We start from the raw sequence: 15,972 nt of genomic DNA on the forward strand, positions 1-15,972 counted from the left end.
GCCTAAACTACCTCCTCCTCCTCCTCCTCCTCCTCCTCAGTGCCCCCACCCCACACTCAGGGGTCTGTGTCCTGGGCTTTGCAGGTGGAACCAGCTGGACCTGGCCATTGTGCTGCTCTCCATCATGGGCATCACGCTGGAGGAGATTGAGGTCAACGCCTCCCTGCCCATCAACCCCACCATCATCCGCATCATGAGGGTGCTGCGCATCGCCCGAGGTCAGTGCCCAGCTGCCCGCCCACCACACTTGCCTTCCCAGGGGGACTGGCCCTGGGGGAGAGAGCAGGGGTCAGTTTGGTGGCTGGCCGGGGACTGGGTGGCTGTGGGTTTCTGTGGGTCTTTCAGCCTCTGCCAAAGGGGAAGATTGGGGGCTGGGCTGAGGGTGGCAGTGGAGCCGTGGAAGCCTTGCCAGCTGGGGCTGACCATCCTACCTGCCCCAGCCCTGGCCCTGGCCCCACTAGCTATGTGACCTGAGACCCAGAGGGGCCAGCTCACAACTTTGTCCTTTCTGCAGTGCTAAAGCTGCTGAAGATGGCTGTGGGCATGCGGGCGCTGCTGGACACAGTGATGCAGGCCCTGCCCCAGGTAGCTGGGAGGTGGGGGTGGGAGGGGTCCTCTCAGGGCGGGGGTGCTCTCCGAAGGGGTCGGGGCTCAGGGAAGCTGGCCGGGAGACCCAGCGGCGCCGTTTCCATTCCTTTCCTCTTTTCCAGGTGGGGAACCTGGGACTCCTCTTCATGTTGTTGTTTTTCATCTTTGCAGCTCTGGGCGTGGAGCTCTTTGGAGACCTGGGTGAGTCGAGGAGGGGAGGGTGGAGGAGCCACAGCTGGGGACCTAGGGCCTCCTGGCCTAACTCGGGTCTCTCTCTCCTCCCCGCTTCCAGAGTGTGACGAGACGCACCCCTGCGAGGGCCTGGGCCGGCATGCCACCTTCCGCAACTTCGGCATGGCCTTCCTGACCCTCTTCCGAGTCTCCACAGGTGACAACTGGAATGGCATTATGAAGGTGAGAGCTTCCTGCAGTGGGGTACCCCCAGGGCTGGCTCGGGCTCCAAGGAGACAGCCCTATTCCTTGAGCCAAGACTCCTTGGCAAGAGGTGAATAAAAGCAGTGCCCTTCTATTCCCCAAATGCCAGAACACTGTGGGCCTCCATCTCCCCGGGATGTGGGCTCCAGCTCACCCTTCCCAGGCCAGTGTCTAATGCTCCCCTGCCCCCAGACACTGTAGCTCCCAATGCTCTCTGGTGGCCTGATTTCCCATGACAGGTCCGTTCACTGTCCCCCCCAGCCTCACCCCTCTCCCTCCACCTCCCTCAGGATACCCTTCGGGACTGTGACCAGGAGTCCACCTGCTACAACACAGTCATCTCCCCCATCTACTTCGTGTCCTTCGTGCTGACAGCCCAGTTTGTGTTGGTCAATGTGGTGATCGCTGTGTTGATGAAGCACCTGGAGGAGAGCAACAAGGAGGCCAAGGAGGAGGCTGAGCTGGAGGCGGAGCTGGAGCTAGAGATGAAGACGCTTAGCCCGCAGCCCCACTCACCGCTGGGCAGCCCCTTCCTCTGGCCTGGGGTGGAGGGCCCCGACAGCCCTGACAGCCCCAAGCCTGGGGCCCCGCATGCTGGGACCCACGCTGGTGCAGCCTCTCGCTACTCCCTGGAGCACCCCACGGTGAGCACACACCCACACCTGCTGCAAGGGGTGTGGGGAGGGAGACAGCTGGGACAGATGGCCAAGGGCTCAGCGGGGTGGGGCGCATACAGGGAGTGGGTAGCCCAACAGACCCAAGGGCTCCTCCTGGGCTCCTGCAGCCCTACTGTGGTAGGGACCTTCCTGCTGCACCTGGCTGGATGTGGCAAGGCTCGCTGTCCCCTGCCCATCCCCAGAGATGGCAGCCCACACCTACTGCCCAGAGCCACGTATGTGCTGGCTCATCCATCCCGAGCCTCCAGCCCGACCTGGCCTCCCCTTCCTGGCTCTTAGGTTCAAGGCTAAGTCTTCTGTTTCCTTCCTGTTTCTTTCTTACCCTTGCCCAATTACCAAACCCCTTCCCTTTCCACCCTCCACCTGCCCGATTCCATCTCAATCCTTCTCCCCGGTCTTCTCTCCCCTTCTTCCTCTCCCCGTGGGCGCTTATTTCCATTTCCCATCTCTCCTTCCTCCTCCCACCCCTCTATTCCCCGCCATCCCCATCCCTCCTCTTCCCGTCTCTTTGTTGTTGTGTGTGCACGTGTATGTATGTGTGTGTGTGTACGCGTGTGTCCTCTTTCTCCCTCTGTGTCCCTGGTCAATCCCCTGCCACAACACTTTCTGTCACTGCCCCTCTGACCCCTGTTCCCTGACTCTCCGGCGCCCCCTACGGGCTGGTCCTTCCCAGGACAGACAGCTGTTTGACACCATATCCCTGCTGATCCAGGGCTCCCTGGAGGGGGAGCTGAAGCTGATGGACGAGCTGGCAGGCCCATGGGGCCAGCCCTCTGCCTTCCCTCCAGCCAGCAGCGCGGGCGGCTCCGACCCACAGGTTACTGTGCCCGTGCTGTGCCCCCTCCCTTGACCCTGCCGAGCTGTGCCATGCTGTGCCTGCTTCTGGGGAGGTGGGGTGTATCCTGCTCACTGGGTATCTGCAGAAAGAGCAGCCTCAGGGCCTCCATTGAGCTTCGGGCTTGGCAGGAGGCACCCAGGTGTCGCTCAGCCTGAGATCGGTCTCTGGGACAAGTGGCTGGGAGATAGGGATGCTGAGACTGCCCTTCTCAGCGATAGGGTGGATGGGGACAGGTTTTGCAGAGAGCACTGGTTATGAAGAAACTGAAAGAGAAGAGGAGGGTGGAGCAGAAGACCAGTTGGCATTGTGACCTCAGGGAGTGGAGGAAGTGAGGTGCCAGATCCAGGAGAGAAAGGCCTCTAGGGACAGTGCAGGTGGCAAGGGGACCCACCGAGGGACATGTCTTAGGCCACAGTCCGCTTCTTCTCCCAAACCAGCAACCATCGCCCAGTCCTCTGTGCCAGGGCGATGGCTGCTGTCAGACCCAGTGGGTCTGACCTGGTCCTGAGAAGGATCGGAAGGCCCCGGCTGGGCATGGGGCCTGGGGCCTCCGCTGTAACGTAAGCCTCAGCTTCCTCCCCAAGCCCAGCCCTTGCCCACAGTGCCAGGTGATTTCCGCCCCCACCCCAGCCCCATCTAAACATGGATCTTCTGCTTTCTGGGGTCCCCTCTCTCCCTGCGACCTGTCTGGCTGCCCTCGACCCCCTCCATGTGCTGGAACACCGCACCAATCCTCTCCCAGGTCAGAGACTGTGGTAGACCTCAAACGCAGGCAAGAAAACAGGTACCAGCTGGAGACAGAAAAGCCCAGCGTTCCCTAGGCCCTGTTGGGTGAAGGGGCGGCAGGCAGGTTACGGCATCTGATCCTCACAGGGGAAGGGGCCTTGCCTCCAGGGTTCCTGACACTAGGTAGGAATCAGTCTCAGATAGGCCGTAGGGACCTGAACCTGGCTATGACCTAGGGCACAGGTGGCAAACACAAGGCCTGAGGGCCGAATCTGGCCCTCTGCCTTGTTTTATCCAGCCCAACACCTTGTTTCTACCTAGTGGCAGTGTTGAGTTCTCCCGTAACTGTTAAGGAGTAGTTAGTTACATTTACACAGTCCTAAAATTACATGCAGCTCTTTGAAGGCAACCAGGAGGCTGATGTGGCCCCTGGTGAAAATGAGTTTGACACCCCTGACCTACAGTAATAAGAGGGAGAGCAAATCCTTCCTGAGGCCCCCCATCCTGAAGGAGGCTCATGGGCAAAGGGGCTGGGAGAGAAGAGGATGTGATGAGAAGTGATCAGAGCAGCCAGCTCACCTGAGGGGATGACCCCAGCCTCCCTCAGGGTCCTGTAGTTCTGCAGATCCCAGGTGAGACAGCCAGATGGTGTGTCGGCCCACTCAGGTGTGTCCAATTAAAGCTGGCTTGAGGACAGCATCTCCCAGAACCCAAGCTGGAGAGAGTGGAGTGTGGTGTGGAGGAGGGCCCAGGAGGGGAGAAGCCAGAATCTGGGGGCAGGCCGAGTCCTGCCAGGCTTTTGGAAGCAGAGAGACTAGGCAGAAAACAGCCACCAGATTGGCGGCTCTGTCCCCAGCACCCCCTACGCCGCTCTGTCTGTGCTGAGAGCAGAGAGGAGCTTTGCTGGCCTTTCTCCTTTGATTTGATTTTATTCCCTGGTATCTTTATGAGTCGAAAGCCCTCCCCCATTCCGCTCTGCCCTGGGTGGTGGTAGTGTGGGAGGGGCTGTTAGGCTCCTGGGGTATCTTTGGAAAATGTTTCTGTGTCTCTTGCTTTGTCAGTGTTTGCTCTGGCTCTTTGGTGCCTGCCGCAGCCTCTCTGATCAGTGCGGGTTTAAAGTGGGGGGAGGGGAGGAGCGGAGCGCTCAGTTTACTTGGGAAACGGGTGGGGGGAGAGAGAAGGGAGGCCTTTCCTCCCTGTGCTTTGTGAAAGGGGGGAAGAGGGGCTCTGTGTACGTGCGTGTGCGTTGCATGTGTGTGCGTGCACACGCGAGGGTGCACGCTGTCCTGGTTTCTTACGCCTGATCATCTCTCTCCCTGTCTAGATCCCTCTAGCTGAGATGGAGGCTCTGTCTCTGACGTCAGAGATTGTGTCTGAACCGTCCTGCTCTCTAGCTCTGACGGATGACTCTTTGCCTGATGACACTCACACACTCTTACTTAGTGCCCCGGAGAGCAATGTACATGCACAGCCCCTCACTGCCCCCCAGCCTCCCCAGGGGCTGGGCTGGCTGCAGGGCTCCAGATCCCCCCTCCTCTCACTCTGCACCCAGGCCCCCAGCGCAGTGGCACAACCGGCAGGCACCTGGTGCTCCAGGCATTGTGAGGTCTTTCAGGTCCCCCACTGTGGACAAAGAAATTAGATGAAATTAAAGTGGGGCCTGCCTGAGAAGAGCCCAGCGGCAGCAGCGTGAAAGGGTTCATGCAGACACCCAGGAGTGGCCCAGCCCAAAACAGAAGTGGCATCAGGCAGCTGGCCAAGGGGCCTGCCTAGATGCAGAATCCGTCTCTGAGCTTGGAGCCCTGTGCAAGCCAGCCCTCCCCCTCCCTGCACCCCTCCTTCTCACCTGCCCCCCACCCTCTGCCATCCGCCACCATGTAGTGGGGAAAGGTCACATCTCTGCTGCCACCACCTTGCCCTCCTCCACCTGGGGGGCCGTCTCTGTCTCCTCTGTCACTGTCCCTGTGTGTTTCTGTGTTTTGACAGTTGTCCACCCTTGCCCGACTCCTAGCCCCTTCTGACTATGAGCAGCCCCCTCCTCCCTTCCTTCTCCTTTCTCTTGGGACTGAAAGAGGAAACCAGGGCCCCCCCTTCCTCACAGCAGGGCTCTGTGCTGACCACAGGCTGGGGATCCCTAGGGGTCTCGGGGTGGGTGCAGAAGTGGAACCTGGGCTGGGGTGGGGAGCAAAGGATCCAGACCGTCTCAACACAGCCATCCTCAGGCCTGGCGGGGTGCTCAATTGGCTGGGCCCATGTGGGGACCCTACAGCCTCCCTGAGAACTAGGAACAGATTGGGAGATGGAGACATCTTTGTGGGAGCAAACCTTGTCTCCCTTTGGCTGAGGTCAAAGGCTGATGACTGCCTTTCTTTGAAATAGATTTTTTTTAAAAAAACCTTAATCCCCAGTCTGTCTACAAGGGAGGACCTGAGTCCACAGTTCCCGGGCCTTGCCCCCCCCCCCCGTCCCCACCAGTACTAGCCAGCCCTCCCCCATTGTGTAATTAAAAGGGAAGCGGGGAGACAGGTGGGGAAGCCGCTGTGACATCCCCTAGTGTTCATCTGCCATTCAACCCACATTAACTCAGCCCATGCTCAGTACTGTGTGCTGAGGCTGCCTTAAAGAACGGGATGGCGACTTAGCCTGGACTCTGCAGGCAGTTCCCAGCTGCCAAGTCTCGGGCTCACTGGTGGCGGTCCTCCCTCACTCCCCAGTCCCACCTCCCCAGCAGTGGGGGATTAGGGGCTGCAGCAGATGGGGGGATTAGGGGGCTGCTGTTAGCTTTTGATCCTCAGGTGTGGTTCTTCAGCCCCTCTCCATGAGGCCCTGAGAATGAGCTCTTGAACCACCTGCAGGGCTGGGGGCTGGGGGCTGCTCTCACTCCCCTGGACACTTCCCCACCCCTCCGCCATCCCCACCGGGAGGTTCCAAGGTTTGCCGTGTGGATGGTTTTCCAGGGGCAGGGCCTCCCCCCACCTCCCTCCTCCCCGTGTGTGGAGGCCTCCTCCGTGTGTCTGCCCCTTCTGCCCAACACACTCATCCCATCACCACCTTGTCCGAGAAGGGGATGGGGCCAGGGCCTTGGGCGGTGGTGGAGGGGGGCTGTTGCTTTCTGTTGTCCAGCGCTGCCTCAGTTACCCAATCTGGATGCCCCCTCTTCCTCCCGCCCCCCTCCCCTGTTTCTTTCGCAGATGGTGCCCCACCCGGAGGAGATGCCCATCACGCTGGGACCAGACCTGCTCACTGTGCGGAAGTCTGGGGTCAGCCGGACCCACTCTCTGCCCAACGACAGCTACATGTGCCGGGATGGAAGCACTGCCGAGGGGTCCCTGGGACATAGGGGCTGGGGACTCCCCAAAGCTCAGTCAGGTACTGGAACTGAGAGCAGATCAGCTGGGCTCATACCGGGGACCACTTCCTTGACCTGGGAGGGAAGTGAGGCAGTGAAAGAGATTGTCTCCTACTTCAGTGGAGCACCCCCAGCCTGAAAGGGGGCACCCAGCCCCTGCCTGAGGGAGGCAGCTTCCAAACCAGGGTGAGGGTTCTGTGATAAGGGTGGATGGAGGCCCGGGTTAGGGGAGGGAGAGGAGAAGGGAGGGGACTCAGGTGGGAAGGAGACTGGTTGACCTTTCAGCTTTTCTCTGTCCTCCTTCCCCCACATCCCGCCCCCCCCCCCAGGCTCTGTCTTGTCTGTTCACTCCCAACCAGCAGACACCAACTATATCCTGCAGCTTCCCAAAGATGCACCCCATCTGCTGCAGCCCCACAGCGCCCCCACCTGGAGCACCATCCCCAAGCTGCCCCCTCCAGGCTGCTCCCCTTTGGCCCAGAGGCCACTTAGACGCCAGGTGAGCAGCTGCGAAGAGGTGGGTGTGGGCTATGGGCCGGCCTCTCTGCTGCGAATCCTAGTTGCCACTTTTCATTCTCCCAGCAAACATTCACTATGAGCCAGTGACGTGCCACCCTAGGTACCCAAGACACGGTGCCAGACAAAGCAGGAGTGGGCCATGCCCTCTTGGAGTTGCACCCTCCCTTGTTTTAGTGAGGAGGCCTGGAGCCCAGGGACGCTGGAGAAGTTGGAGATAGAGCCCAGGTCTCTAACTCCCTTTCCTCATCTCAGAGCTGCCTCCCTATTCTCTGTACGACTAGGCCTAGCTAAGAGGCCCGAGGCACACTGTAGGGGCCTGCGTTCCAGGGCCCACAGTCCAGGGGCACAGAGCACAGGCTCCTGTAGCCAGATGAGGCTTGTGTGCCCCCCAGCGACAAGCCCACAGCCCATGCTCTGTGTGCCCTTACGTGTACACAGGGCCTCATGGGGATCCGCTCAACCCTACCCTCATCCCTCCTGCAAGTATTCCCTGAGCAGCCTGCATGTGCCAGGCCCTGCCCTCCAGGACTCAGGGTCTGAGAGCGGAGACATACACCCTTCAAACCTTTCAAGTCACAGCACTGGGATGTTTATGTGCCTGGGGTGGCAGGGCACAAAGAAGAGGGAGAGGTCCACTGTATTTGAGGGTGGGGATTCCCAGCTACTAGGTCACACAGGACCTGAGCCCGTGAAGTTGAGGGGTGCTAAAGGCCCAAAAGCCTAGGCAGAGGCAGGGAGGCCTGAAGGAGCCAGCTGGGGAGCAGAGCTGGCCCGGTGTTTTCTTGTGTCCCCAGAACTGGGAATTGCAGGCTTAGGGGGCAGTGGGGGAGGCTAGAGGACAGAATGCACATGGCCCCCATCGCCTAGCAACAGCGAATATTGGTAGCCCTGTTTGGGGTGATTCTGCAGCTCCCTGGAGGTGGGGGGAGAGGTGGGAGGCGAGGGCTATCTGGCTTGAGTGGTGGAACAGTTTATGGGGGAGAGGAAGCCCCCAGGCTGAGCCTCCCCCTGCCCCACCCTATACAGGCAGCAATAAGGACCGACTCTCTGGATGCTCAGGGCCTGGGCAGCAGGGAGGACCTGCTGTCAGAGGCGAGCGGGCCCTCCCCACCTCTGGCCCGGACCTCCTCCTTCTGGGGCCGGCTGAGCACCCAGGTGCAGCAGCATTCCCGCAGCCAGAGCAAGATCTTGAAGCACACGCACCCGCCAGTCCCCTGCCCAGGCCCAGAGCCCACCTGGGGCAAAAGCCCACCAGAGGCCAGGAGCAGCTTAGAGCTGGACACGGAGCTGAGCTGGATTTCAGGAGACCTCCTGGCGGTCGGCAGCCAGGAGGAGCCCCCGTGCCCGCGGGACCTGAAGAAGTGCTACAGCGTGGAGGCCCAGAGCTGCCGGCGCCGGCCCACGTCCTGGTTGGAGGAACAGAGGAGACACTCCATTGCTGTCAGCTGCCTGGACAGCGGATCCCAAGCCCACCTGGGCCCTGGCCCTTCTAGCCTCGGGGGGCCGCCTCTTGGGGGGCCAGGGAGCCGGCCCAAGAAAAAACTCAGTCCGCCCAGTATCTCTATAGACCCCCCAGAGAGCCAGGGCGCTCGGCCCCCACCCAGCCCTGGCATCTGCCTCCGGCGGCGGGCTCCGTCCAGCGACTCCAAGGATCTCTTGGCCTCTGGCCCCCCCGACAGCATGGCTGCCTCGCCCTCCCCAAAGAAAGACATGCTGGGTGTCTCCGGTTTACCCTCCGACCCGGCAGACCTGGACCCCTGAGTCCTGCCCCACTCTCCCACTCACCTTCCTCCACTGGGTGCCAAATCCTAGCTCCTCCTCCTGGGCTATATTCCTGACAAAAGTCCCACGTGGAGACCGAGGAGGGGCTCCTCCCTGCCTCAGCGGCGCTGGGCACTGGCGAAAGCAGGACTTCCAGAGAGGGCTGGAGGCGGTGGCCCTGACCACCCTGGCTCCCGGTGGAAAGAGAGAGGCCCAGTGTAGCTGAGGTTCCCGACACCAGGAGCTGTTGGGAGAAAGCAATACGTTTGTGCAGAATCTCTATGTATATTCTATTTTATTAAATTAATTGAATCTAGTATATGCGGGATGTACGACATTTTGTGACTGAAGAGACTTGTTTCCTTCTACTTTTATGTGTCTCAGAATATTTTTGAGGCGAAGGCGTCTGTCTCTCGGCTATTTTAACCTAAAATCACCAGTCTAGTTATATTCCCTCTTCTTGCAAAGCACAAGCTGGGACCGCGAGTGCATCACAGCCCTGACGGTGGCCCGTCCTCCGCGGAGAGCGAGAACCATTTTGGAAACTGCAATGTAACTTATTTTCTCCTTGAACCTCGTCATCATTTTCTGTAGGAAAAAAAAAGAGAAAAAGAAAAAACCAAGATTTTACAAATGAAATGGAACCTTTTTATATATACATACATACATATCTATATCTATATAATAAAGTAATTTTCCAAAATAAAAAGTTAATCACGGTGCAGAGTAAAAGCACAAGGGACAGTTAGGCTCGTCCAGACGGCCTTGGAGAGGGACTCCTGGGGGCGGAGGGGGGGCAGGGGGCGGTCCCAGCTGCCTCTGCGTGTAGGTGTGTGAGTTTGTGAGTTTGGATGTGGATGAGTGTGTGGATGAATGGATGCGTATGGATGTGTCTGTATAAATGCATGTGCGTGTGTGTAAAGGAGTGAGTGTATGTGTGTTAGTGCATGAGTGAGTCTATAAATGGGTGTGTGTATGTGTGCACATGTGAGTATATTAGTGTGTGTGTGTTCGTGCCTGAGGGTGAGAGAAGCCATGTGTCTCTCCCCCAGGGCTGCTGCAACCTTTCAGTCCCCCCACCCCCACCCTGGAGCCAGGGAGGAGGGGAGAAGCCCCCCTTTGAGGGGAAGCCCGGGCAGATAAGATGCTCCGACTTCTATCAGAGCTTTATCACTTCCTCCGAGCCAGGCAGCTCTGTGACTGTAATTCCAGATTAACTCTTATTTCTGCTGACAGCTATCAGCCTCGCATTGAAAGCTGGAAATCGGCATAATGAAGCTGTTTTAGTTAATGAGCCAACTGAGGCCAGGAGAGGCAGCTTCGGCTGTCAGAGCCTCTGGGTTTTCTTTTCAGGCTTCGGCAGGGGTGACCTGAGTGGTCTGGTCTCCAGCCTCCCACTTTGGGGGCAGGGAGTGTGGCACTGGCCAGCAGGGCTGGCCCCCACCCCCAGGAGGGCAGGCAATGGGATTAAACTGTATAAACAGCAGGCTGCTGTGCCCCACCCCCCAGATCGAGGGGGCCTCGGCCAGGTATCCAGAAGTGACCTCCCAGTGGAAATGGTAGGGTCAGGAAGCCAGGCCACTGAATAGGGAGTCGGCCCCTGGGGGGTGATGAATAAGTACCTGAAAGGTGATTACGGGGCCTGCTGCTGCCTGCCCCATGGGAACCAGCCGGGAGGACGGAGGGAAAGGAAGAAAGAGAGAGGTGGAGGGGCTGGCAGCGTGGCCCAGAACCTCCTTTCTGGTGCTACCATGGGCAATATTCTCTTCTCTGAAACCCTGGTGCCAAAAGGCAGCGCCGCAGGCACCAACCACAGGCTCAAGCAGCCTGTTCCCTGCCAGCCCCCCACAAACACCACCCCACACCCACTCCCCTGGACATGCCCAGCACCTTCAAACCCCGGGATTCTTGAAACCTCACAGCAGCTGGCAGCCCCCCTCACAGCCACCACTGTCTTAACCTGGGACCGGAGGGGTGAGGGTGAGACTTGGGTGGGGGTGGGGGAGGGCCCGACTGCAAGGCCTTGAAACCGGAGGCTTTTATCAATCTCATGTTTCTGACCTCGTGTTTCCTAACCTGGACAGGAGTGATACCGCTCCTTACAGCCAACACCTGGTTTGAGCCTTCTGGGGTCTGACCCGAACACAGATTCTTTCTTCTCTGTCCTCCCTGGGTGGGCAGAGGGGACGGTGCTTGTATGTAAAAGCAGCCATTTTTTTCTAAAGCAAAACTGTATAAAATTTCTAGTTTTGTTGCCTAGGCTGGCAGATTAAGCTTTTATATTTTTATAGAATTCTGTAGCTGTCTATTCCTTAGTAAGGCTGGGGGATTTGGGGAGGGGGTTCTGGGCCGTTTTTTTCTTCTAATGGTTGGAGGATTCGGGTCAAGATAAAGCCAGAGCTGCCACTCTGCCCCTCCATTCTAGCCCAAGACCCCCACCCTCACAGAGTCAAAGTGCATATCTGGCGGGGGAGGGATTGTGGCATCTCCCCTATGTAAAGACTTTACGGATGATCGAAATTGCTGTGTCCTATTAAAAGGGTTTTGAAATGGAAATGATGACTTCTGGATCTTATTAACAGTAGTAATAATAACAGCGATGCTACCCTCACGATGCTTGTCTGGGTGGTTTTTTGATTCTGCGCCTGGGCACGGGGGCGGGGGGGGGGGGGGTCTGAGGAGGCTGGGGGTGGGGAAGGGTTAGTGGAGGCAGCAGGTCTTGGATTAGGGCCCCAAGGGGATAGGACTGGAACCGGCCAGGAACTTCAGGGACGTGGGGCTTTTGGAGGTAAGAACATCTACCCTGGCACTTCTGCTCTCAGTCTCCTCCTGGGGAGTTCAGAGGAAATTATGTCAACAGCTGAAGGGTCCCGTCTCAGGCTTGGCTGCTTATGCTTCCTCTACCCCCAGACTCCAGGAAAAGGTCTGCCTGAGTGTAGGGGGACTGGGAAGAGGAGTGAGCTGAGTTAGCGCTAAAAACAAATCTAAGGCTCAGCTGCAGTCTCTCACTAGCTCCTCACAACATCCCGGCCAGGGAGGGACCATTGTTCTCATTTTCCCATGAGGCTTTGGATTCAGAGACATTAGCCCAAGGTCACATGGTCAAGAATGGCAGAGTTGGTATTTTTTTTGTTTAATTGTCACCCAAGGATATATTTATTGATATTAGAGAGAGAGAGAAACATTGATGTGAGAGAGAAACATCACTTTGTTGCTTTCCGTATACACCCTGGCTAGGGATTGAACCTGCAACCTACGTATGTTCCTTGACTGGGAAGAGAGGAGAGAAAGAGAGGAAGAGAACAGAATATTAATCTGTTGCCTCTCACATGCCACCAGCTGGGGACCTGGCCCACAACTCAGGCATGTGCCCCGACTTAGAATTGAACTGGTGACATTTTGGTTTGCAGGCTGGTGCTCAATCCACCGAGCCACACCAGCCAGGGCACAACAACACTTGTGTTCATAGAAATGCACACATGAAGTCCCAGCTTTGCACACTCAGAGACTTAGAGAAGCCCACAGCCATCCACCTTGCATGGAGAGAGAGGTTAAACCACAAAAAAAGCTATCTGTAAGCACAGGTGTTTGGCCAAGGGCTGGCCAAGGCTGGCTCTGCAATCACCCTGTTGACCAGAAACCACCTTTCCTCGACATCATGCCGCCCTTGAGCCTCAGGGCACCTCTTTCTCCTCCACCCCTTTGTCTCCCCCTGCCCCACCTGGACCTCTCCCACTTTCTAAGCGTTTTTTCCCTGCATCGTCACTCCTAGTCCCCGCCCACCACAGCCTGGTGCCCACGCCTCCTGTCTGCTCTCCTGGGCCAGCCGAGTGGCCCCACCTATGGGGCCGGTGATGGCAGTGGAGGGAGGGCATCAGGCACCAGAAGCAGAGCAAGTAGGTCACCTTCACCTGGTGCCAGTGCACCCAGTGCTTCCTCTCCAGAGGGGCCGAGCCAGGAAGAGGACACCAGCACAAAGGGACACCTTCCATGGAGAGGTGCTCTGCATACCATGCCCCCCAAAAGAGGAAACAGGCTCACGAGGCCCAGTGAAGGACTTGTCTGTGTGCGGAGAAGCCCCGCCATTGGAGTGCTCAACCATGGTGCCCAGGGATCCCTGCTTAAGTCCAGGGGACCAGGACAGTGGTTGCCAGGAGGAGAATTAGCTCAAAAGTGAGTTTAGGCCCTGGCTGGTATAGCTCAGTGGATTGAGCACTGGCCTGCAAACCACAGAGTCACTGGTTCGATTCCCAGTCAGGGCACATGCCTGGGTTGCGGGCTAGATATCTAGTAGGGGGCACGAGAGGGGCAATCACACATTGATGTTTTTCTCCCTTTCCTTCTCTCTCCCTTCCCCTTTGTCTAGAAATAAATTAACAAAATCTTTAGAAAAAATGTACCATTAACAACAAAAAAAGTGAGCTTAGTTGTTGGCTGCTGCCTTCCTTCGAGGGCACAGCAAGGCAGACCAAGGAGGTGATACCAGGTGGTGGGAATTCTGCAAGGGAACTTGAAACTCTGTGCGTCTTAGCCCTGGTCCAGGTGTGGGAACTGCTGACTGTGGCCTGTGGAGCTAATGAATTCTTCTGGCCTTGGAAAGTCCCGAGTCGGGCACAGCAGCCAGCGCTCACACGTATGTCAGCTCGGATCGAGCACAGGCTGTGGGCGGAGAGGCAGCCTTGCTGAGGCTGAGTGGGATCTGTGTGGCCCCCGCCAGCCCGGGGTCCGGAGGTAACAGGAGGGAAGGCGGAGGCTGGAGTTTGGGAACTGGAGACACTAGGGGCTAAAAGGAATCAGGCAATGATTGGAGGAGAGAGCTAGCAACGCACCTTGGCCATCCCCCCTCCTTCCCTGCTTAGTAGTTCCCACCTGACTCTCCTTTGTAGCATTTCCTGTCCCTGGGTCTCCCTGTCCCTGCCTCGCTCGGCTTTCTTCTCTCTGCTGTCATTCCTGCTCAGAGCTGTACCTTGCAATCATTTTATCTTTCCATCTCCCTGCCAGGAAATCCCCGGCGCTGGGTTCCCCTGGGATGTTCTCTGGCAGGGGCGGCACAGCAACGTGCTCTGTCCTGCCTGGAGCTGCAGGTACCCAGGGAGGGGGAAGGGGAGCTGGGGCACATCAGCTGGGGTAGGTTCCCTCCCTCTTTCTGCTGCAGCCCAGCCCGCGAGGTCTCTATTGACTCTCTTCCAGTGCCTCCAGCTAGAAACATCCTGGTTCTGAAAACTCAAAGGCAGAGTGGACAGCGCCCACCGCTGGGACTGTGCCTAATACCACAGCAGTCTCACTACCTATGACTTCCTAGGATATGAGATGCTTATGTTAATGATGAACAGCACCAGATATTAGACCTCGGGCCTTGAGTTAAGAATTCAGGCGAAGGTTTATTTAGAAAGTCACAGAGGTAGAAGAAGTGAGCCAGCGGGGTTGCATGGGCTCAGAAAACAAGTCACACGAGCGAAAGAAGGATGCTTGGAGTTTAGGGGAAAGAAGGGCAAAGAAAATGTTCCTGGGTGAAGATGGGGAAAGGCAGGGATACATTTCAGAGAGAAAGAGCTGGGCTATTGTCTTTTTTTCTTTAATCCTCACCCCAGGATATATTTATTGACTTTATTTATTTTATTTTATTTTTTAAAAGATTTTATTTATTCCTCTTTAGAGGGGAGGGGAAGGGAAGGAGAAAGGGAAAGAAATATCAATGTATGGTTGCCTCTTGCGCATCCCCTGCTGGGACCTGGCCTGAAACCCAGGCATGTGCCCTGACTGGGAATCGAACTGCCATCCTGTAGTTCACAGGCCTGCTCTCAATCCACTGAGCTACACCAGCCAGGGCCTGACTGTATTTATTTTTTAAAGATTTAATTTATTTATTTTTAGAGAGAGGGAAGAAGAGGAATAAAGAGAGGGAGAGAAACATCAAGTGGTCCTTTCCCACAGGTGCCCCAACTGGGGCCGGAACCCAAAATCCAGGCTCGTGCCCTGAATGGGAATCAAACTTCGACTGTTCTCTTTGTGAAACAATGCCCAACCAACTCAACCAACCAGCCAGGCTGGGTCCTTGTCTTAAGGACTTCTATCTGGAGATCTCAGGGGAGGATCTCAACAGACCATTCATTCATTAATATCCCAGAGGGTCTCCTCAGGGTCTTGGCCTCCACGGATTGGTTGGAGCTGGGGCAGGGAGGTCATTCATTAGTCTTCACAGCTGGTCCAATGCCAGCCCTGGCTTTGCTGATTTTCCGGGGCTGCAGCTAAAACACAGCTGAAGCCTGGAGGTTACCTCTAGTTTCACCGAAACTCTGTCTCTATGGTCAGCTTCCCCGAGGCCTCGTTTCTAAGATTATTTGATGCAGGGCAGAACCTCACTGACTTGTGCACTTAATGTTTAAGGGAGTGGTCGTGCAAGGGCTTGAATGGGAGTCTTATGAGGTTAGTCTCCCTCCAGCTCCCTTGTTCCTCCTCCAAGGGAGTCTGTTGCGTGACTAGGGAGGAAAGGCCAGGGGAGGGTCTGAAGCACAGGACCAGTGATATGCAGGGGGAGAAAGGTCACCTTGGGGGCCAGGTCCTAAAATACTTGTTTTCCCAGTTTTGCCTGCTGCTAGGTACCTGGGGCTTTCTGACCTGTCCCTGGCCTGGCCTACCATTTCTTTCCTTTTTTTTTTTTAAGTTTAAAAAATTTTTTAAAATTTATTTTTAGAGAGAGGGGAAGGGAAGAAGAAAGAGTGGGAGAGAAACATCAGTGTGTGGTTGCCTCTCATGTGTCCCCCACTGGGGACCTGGCCTGCAACCCAGGCATGTGCCCTGACCGGGAATCAAACCAGCAACCCTTTGCTTCACAGGTCTGTGCGCAATCCACTGAGCTACACCAGTCAGGGCTCATTTCTATTCTGCTCATATCTGCCTAATCGCCTACTGTGTCACTGTTGAGTCCGTCAACAAACATTTCCTGAGGACAGATTCTGCCCGGTATTGGGCTGGGTGCTGGTACAGGATAAAAAAGACGGCTCCTGTCCTTAAGACGGCCACCACCTTCTGGAAGAGGTAAGCGAGACAATCCCTGCGTACAACACAGGGAGGAAGGG

At 57.0% G+C, this 15,972-nt stretch overlaps 1 protein-coding gene across 6 annotated transcripts in view; it reads left to right on the forward strand.

Moving 5' to 3' along the window:
* The window catches only part of CACNA1G (calcium voltage-gated channel subunit alpha1 G), a 61,797-nt gene extending 52,275 nt beyond the window's left edge, over positions 1 to 9,522 (forward strand). For 2 of the 6 annotated variants that reach the window (XM_053657254.1, XM_053657261.1), the window contains exons 27-35: positions 85 to 218; positions 515 to 585; positions 711 to 789; positions 881 to 1,002; positions 1,314 to 1,667; positions 2,374 to 2,517; positions 6,456 to 6,633; positions 6,943 to 7,130; positions 8,159 to 9,522. In XM_053657254.1, the coding sequence (XP_053513229.1) occupies positions 85 to 218; positions 515 to 585; positions 711 to 789; positions 881 to 1,002; positions 1,314 to 1,667; positions 2,374 to 2,517; positions 6,456 to 6,633; positions 6,943 to 7,130; positions 8,159 to 8,893 (2,005 nt within the window). In that variant the 3' untranslated portion in view covers positions 8,894 to 9,522. The remainder of the gene's footprint in view (positions 1 to 84; positions 219 to 514; positions 586 to 710; positions 790 to 880; positions 1,003 to 1,313; positions 1,668 to 2,373; positions 2,518 to 6,455; positions 6,634 to 6,942; positions 7,131 to 8,158) is intronic. The other 4 variants (XM_037129644.2, XM_037129645.2, XM_037129643.2 and 1 more) reach the window with 3 other exon arrangements.
* Positions 9,523 to 15,972: the final 6,450 nt, after the last annotated feature.

The sequence above is a fragment of the Artibeus jamaicensis genome, unplaced genomic scaffold (genome assembly GCF_021234435.1).
Source record: "Artibeus jamaicensis isolate MK-2021 breed Jamaican fruit bat unplaced genomic scaffold, CSHL_Jam_final contig_1998, whole genome shotgun sequence".
Classification (NCBI taxonomy): domain Eukaryota; kingdom Metazoa; phylum Chordata; class Mammalia; order Chiroptera; family Phyllostomidae; genus Artibeus; species Artibeus jamaicensis.